We start from the raw sequence: 6,511 nt of genomic DNA, 5'->3' as shown, positions 1-6,511 counted from the left end.
TTAATCCAAGTAATTTATCCGAATATCTTTAGTTTGCTGATAGCTGGTCTGAGAAAAATAGCAGTAATAGAAAGTAAAAGACAAGAACCTGAAAACACGATAAGGTTCATTTCATTTAAACCACGTACAATCAATGAAAACAAATGTTCTTCAGCTTAGACAATGTGATGTTTTCAGAAACTTAAATCTGAGGGTGATTTCATGTGCAAATTATTATTTTATTATTATAGGGGGCGTCAAAGAGATCTTTTTTTTTTATTCACCTTTGGGAAGTTTTCACAGGCCTCTTTTCAAAATAGCAATAATTTAAATATAACTATGTACATTTAAATAGCAGACAGTCTGCGTATAATATGTTATATACATATTAACATTTGAATACCGTAGTAAAATCTCTCTGTTTCAGGTCAGCACTTCAGCCTCCGTCAGCTGGGGATCTGCGAGCCCCCGTCGCGCCGCGGCCTGGCCCTCTGCTCCGAGATGGGCCTCCCCCACCGTGGCTTCTCCGTTGGTACGGCCCAGGACCTGGACACCGACAGCCAGACTGTTATGTCCCCGGAGCGCGCCATGCGTCTGTGGGGCCGCGGGGGTCTGGGGAAGTCATCCGGGAGGAGTTCCTGTCTGTCCAGCCGCTCCAACTCCGTGCTGACTCTGACCGACACGGAGCACGAGAACAAGTCCGACAGCGACACCGGTAGGCCGCTCACTTCCTCTCTGATGGGCTCTCTCCCTCTCTGTGCTCCAACGCTCTCTCTACACATGTTGTATACGTACCTGTTCATGCCATAGCATTCTCACTGAACACAGCCTGTCTTGGTGCTGTGACTCCTGCGTGCGTGCATGTGTGTGTGTGCGAACTGGTGAACCTTGATTAGTGATTCAGAGGCAAATTGTAAAACGCTTTGTCAGGTAAGGTTGGAAAGAGCTTTGTAAGAGAAGTATTTTTATAAAAATGTTCAATGACAGGATGTTTTACTTTGGATGGTATAATGTAGTTCGCTAGGCTGGTGGGTCCAACAAAAACAACATCGAAAAGCCATGTCACTAAGGCTTATAAGAAAATAGGTTATTTAGGGATATGCATTGGAGATTTAGCCCTGCAGCAGATGAAATATATTTTATTGTTCAGCAGGGCTCTCTCCTCAAACACCAATTTCTCCATGTTCAAACCTCTCCTTTTTAGAAGTGCTGTTGTTGTGTGATGTATGTTGTGTGTTATAAATGGTGTGTCATTTTCTACTTATAATAATAATGTTATAACAACAAGGTGGAGAACAATGTGGAAGTGTCCCATGTATATTTTCCACCCTCCCCCCGCCCGCTCCGTGTCCATTCTGCTGCTGGGAATTGGAGCTGGAGGCTGGGGCAGAAGTTGGGGGGCCGGGGGGACATAAAGAATGTCCTGCTAATTAATTTAATTAATGATGACAATTTAGCTGAGTAGTCATTTGTTTTGTTTTTTACCTGTGTGAATTTCAGGGTTACTACTCACTGGCATGCATGTAAGCACAGACATGTGTGTGTGCAAATATCTTTGTAAATTAGTTATTTGTCAGCACGTGTGTATGTGTGTGCGTGTGTATCCTCAAGGTACTTGTCCTTAACAGGTGTGAATTTAATATTTAATAAAGGACTTGTTTTTGATTGTGTGACACACAAATCTACAGTATTTTCATTAAGCCGTAAATACGCACACACGGTGGGTTTTCATTAAGAGATGTGATGTTGTAATTAACAGTGAGATAATGTGCTGAGTCATTATATTTTCTATATTAAGTTTGATAATGTTTTTATTAAATGGCATTACGCCGTGGATGTCAGTGCTCCAGAGGATACACTTCCAAACTCTAAAAGTGAGTAGTCGTCAAGTTTTCAAAGGCTAATTGTGTAATTTAAAACGCAGCTGTGTGTGTGTGTGTGTGTGTGTGTGTGTGTGTGTGTGTGTGTGTGTGTGTGTGTGTGTGTGTGTGTGTGTGTGTGTGTGTGTGTTTTCTCAAAGAGATAGGGAATCATGGATAGAAAACCTTGTGAAGATGGTTATTAAACGCATGCATTTCATGAAAGATAATACAACACTGAAGCTATTGCTCTACCATTTGAAGCCATCGATAAACCTCAGGAGACCCTCTGCATGAGCATCATCAGTCAGAATAAAAACATCCTCATCAAAGTTTATGTATAGGTCTCTTTCCAATGAAACATTTCCAGGAGCCTTCAATTGCAAGAACCTGGTTGCAGGTTTCATTCCATTGTTTTACTCTAGTTTATAATCTCCAAACATTTATTTTTCTTAAGAAAGTGTTCTGTGATGGCCCACATCTATCGGAGTGAAGACTGAAGGTTGTAATGTCACTGATTGGGCAAACACAAGCCCTTAGAACGTTTTATTTAATTGATATAACTTGTGTAGAAAATGTTTCTCTAAAACAAGTAAATATAACAAGCTGGCTAAAGAGAGATGACTAAGAAAGAGGCAGAGACCTGCTTCCTAGTGATCACAAGAACAATATGTACGTGTACATTTGAGTTTTGGTAGTACCATGTACACTAATGGTCAGCTTCTTTTGTATTGAATTGGACATATGCCATGTTTTGGAAATCCAATTCAACCTATCAGAAAATGAAAAGCAGCCTTCAAAACATAATATTATTTATGACCTTGAAATTGTTATGATCATGATATAGTATTACTTAAAAATATTCCCTGTGTTTTGGAAGTAAATATTATAAAATAAATTCATTCCGCTGGGGTATAGTGTGTCAGCCTCCATCGCTGCTTCACCTGGTGGAGGGGGGGGGGGCAAGGAACTATCTAGGAGGGAGGGGCCATTGTTAGTGGCTTTATCTGTTAAACATTGACATCTCATTAAATGAATACATGTTTTCCTTTAATGGTTTGCTGGGGGGAAAAGGACACACCAAATCATGCAGTAGAACAAAAACAGTTGGGTGTATATGTTATGTTAAAAGTAGCTTTTATCAGCAAAACAGCATTGGAGTCCTGATTGTGTGAATGCAGGGCTGTAGGCCTACCCGAATATCCGAATATTCTGTCTTTGGCCTACTATTCGGTTTTCAATTTCGTTATTCATTTTTGTTTTTTTTAAACGTTAAAGACTTAGGTCGCATTCACACCAGCCTTGTATAGTCCGGTTGAATCGAACCCTGGTGCTTTTAGCCGCTTGGTGCGTTTCATTGAAGGTTCGTTTGGGTCGGTGTGAACACAGTCCGAGACCTCTTAAGTTAACTAAACAACCGGACTCTGGTCCGCTTAAAAGAGGTGGTCTCGGACCGCTTGCTAGTGAACTCTGGAGCGGTTCATCGCTGGTGTGAACGCAGTACGCACCAAAACATAGGAAGCGTAGTATTTACGAGTCACAAGAACCCGGATGTCTTCGAAATCTTTAGCGAAAGAGTGAAGCAGAATGAAGTGTTGAACAGTGTCGCGTAAAGTAAAAATGCTCCGTCAACTATGCATAAAAGTCAGAGCCACCTGTCGTCGGTGAAACGCCCCTCCTTACTGCAGAACGTCTCTCATATGGGTTATGTTTTTTTATCGCACATTGTCTGTTTGTATAATCATATGCGCCGTTGCAGAGTCTGTTGATATGCTGTCCAGATTAACAGCAGCATGAGAATAACCCGCCGATGCCCCATTGCGGAGGCTACGGTAGAAATTGCCGGGATTTTCCTTTTTACACTCCCCCTTAATGTCTGACCAATTGTTGAACAGCATTTCCGTGCACATGAGTTGTGTTTAAAGTGTATAGTCCGTTTGAATGTTGCCTGTGTGAACGCAAACCGAACCTTCTGAAAAATGAAGGTCCCCCCCCCGCATGCACAGAAGATCCAAATATTCGCTGCTGATTACTACCGAATATCCGGAGCCCGAAAAATGGTATTCGGGACAGCCCTATAATGCATTGTAAGTTTATTAAGGCTGGAGTAGTGGTGAGTATCCTCATCAAACAGCCATACAGACTGAAGCCTATATATTTGCGTAATCGTATGGGGGGGGGTACTCACCTTCACCTTTTCTCTGTGCTCTTCTCTTTCTCAGTGGGGTTGATAGTCAACTCATTGTACTGTAAAGCAGAGGATACATCCCTTGATACTGAGCCTGGGTCACAGAGTGTGTGTGCACGTGTTGGTGTTAGTACAGTAACTTAAACCAACTTCTGTGGCTTTGTTGTAAGAGGAAGCAACATATACAACAGATAACAGGTAGGGCAAGAAGAATGGGAGAAGAGAGGAAAACACCAGGGAGGAGAAGAGGAAAAGGGGTGAGGAGATAGTAATTGAAAAGAGAGGCCGAGAGGGGAGAATAAAGGCAGAGCAGAGAACGAGAGAAGCCTCTCTGCATTGTTTGTTCTCCTGAGAGGAAATATTAGAACAGAGACGTCTGGCTGGCTCCCCAGTTGACACAGAAACACACACTCACACACAGGCAGATGTAAACACTTTTGTGGTGTTGAACCCTCGGGTGCCCAGCTGCTGCTCGCACAGTTACTTGATATTGGTGATGTCAACGACAGGGACAGAAAAGGAAGATACATTTACATTTCTGTCGTAAACTAACTGAAACTGCTGTGTCTGCCTCATAAGAATGACTTGAGTTCTTGTGTAAAATATGTGTTACACATACAATTATACAATTGCTGCTGGTACAACATCCAGCAGATGGGAACTGCATATATAAAATGACAACATGATTGAACCTTGGATATATGTAACTTTGCTCAGAGATTCAATATGTACATATATCTTAGGTGACCTCCCCTGCCCAATCTCTTCAGTCTAAACGTGTACTCTGTCCTGGAGTGTGTTCACGGTGTGTGAAAAGAGCAACGTAGAATTGATGAACCGGCATGGTGAGGAAGACTGTGTGATGGAAAGAGAGAACGGGGAGGGGGAGGCAGACAGGCGGAGAGAGAGGAAGAGAGTAGCTCGTCTTTGCTAACCAGATTACTTTACTACGTGTCAACAAAATACTTAATCCATTTGTCTTTCCTAAGCTGCTTAACATCCTAACCTTAGTTGTTATACACACAAACACACCATCACAAGGCAGTTAGAGAACATTCAGTATGTCTTTGCATTCATTAGTAAAGTACAGGTTCTTTAATGCAAAAATGACCCAGAATCCAGAAGCGATGGGTCTCAAACTAAGAAGCTCAACCAGAACAGGATCTCACACTTTTTGATCTGATGTTTGAGACCTATAGTTGTCTTTCCTAATGTGTCTTTTAATGTCAATTCATGCACGTGTGATATTATTTTTTTTTTCACAATACCATAGAGCAGGGGTGGGGAACCTTTTTCCTCTCAAGGGCCATTTCATTTTTTTCAACATCCTAAGAGGGCCGTACAAATTATTGACCACTGCTTAAAAAAACTAAAATCTCAGCCCATTCATTTCGCCTTTCTTTCATGCTGTGCAAAGAAAAAGCAACTTCTGAATCCAGATATCTTACCATGACTCGCGTATGCACATGCACGGTGTGGCATGACCACCAAAACAGAAAGATATGGACACAAGATGTGTGCAAATGTATTTAGTTTCCAATCCATGTGGACATTATTTAAGTGGGGGGGGGACCTAACATTCTCTAGGAGGGGGTCCTAACCTCCTCTAGGGAGGGACCTCACCTCCTCCAGGGGGGGACCTCACCTCCTCCAGGGGGGTCCGGGGGGCATGCTCCCACGGGAAGATTTTGTTTTTTAAATGTTGAAGTTAAAAGCATCAATCTGGTGCACTTTGAGAGCAACATGAGGAGATCTACGGATGCATCCCTCAAAACCCATATGAAACAGAACTGTAATCAGATTTATTTTTCTTTATGGATATTTTACAAATCACTCCCCTTTCAAACTGTATTGTTGTTTATTAATAACAACTTATTTTTACTGTCATATAGTATTTTATACCTATTTACTTTATTCTCTTATTTTTTTATAACTATAATGATCATATAAAGATGTGCCTTTACCTCACTGGTTGGAGAAAAAGCTTCTTATATTCGTTAGCATAGCTAGCTAACCAGATGCTAATAACAACAAAGTTATTGACTCTATGACAGATGAACAGATCGCCACTGGGCTTTCAACTAAGACACAGCCACGCAAAAACTGCAGCATGTGTACGGCTCCTTATGGGTAGCCTACTGCAATTTTTGGAAGTGCCTGAGCAACGTTCTGGTGCTCTTCGTCAGAACTGCACCCCTGTCAGTAGGAGTGGGCGGATTGATCCCAAAATATCAATACTTCCGATATTATGTTACGTTTCAAAATATCGATACTAGAGCCAATAGGATCGATACTTTTATACTTTTTTCCGTCTCCTCTACTCGTCAATTTCTTCAAAAATTAATGTGCAGACGAACACAAGTATATGCTCTTTTCTTCTCTCTCCACTGCTGTCCTCCTCTCCTCGAGGCTCGCGCACGTGCAGCGTGCTCCCTGCCTTAACGCCGATTATCAAGCTGACTGACAGCAGCCGGCAGGGCAGGAC

At 42.0% G+C, this 6,511-nt stretch overlaps 1 protein-coding gene across 1 annotated transcript; it reads left to right on the top strand.

The window, feature by feature from the left end:
• Window positions 1-406: 406 nt before the first annotated feature.
• Window positions 407-694, top strand: LOC104944315 (teneurin-3-like; the record flags this gene model as incomplete). Its single annotated transcript, XM_010769833.1, has 1 exon — window positions 407-694. A coding segment is annotated over one exon (288 nt), but the record flags the coding sequence as incomplete, so codon positions are not given.
• Between the last annotated feature and the right edge of the window lie 5,817 nt (window positions 695-6,511).

This window comes from Notothenia coriiceps, unplaced genomic scaffold (genome assembly GCF_000735185.1).
Source record: "Notothenia coriiceps isolate Sejong01 unplaced genomic scaffold, NC01 NC01_scaffold00007884, whole genome shotgun sequence".
In the NCBI taxonomy this organism is placed as follows: Eukaryota; Metazoa; Chordata; class Actinopteri; order Perciformes; family Nototheniidae; genus Notothenia; species Notothenia coriiceps.
This window is presented reverse-complemented; position numbering and strand designations above follow the sequence as displayed.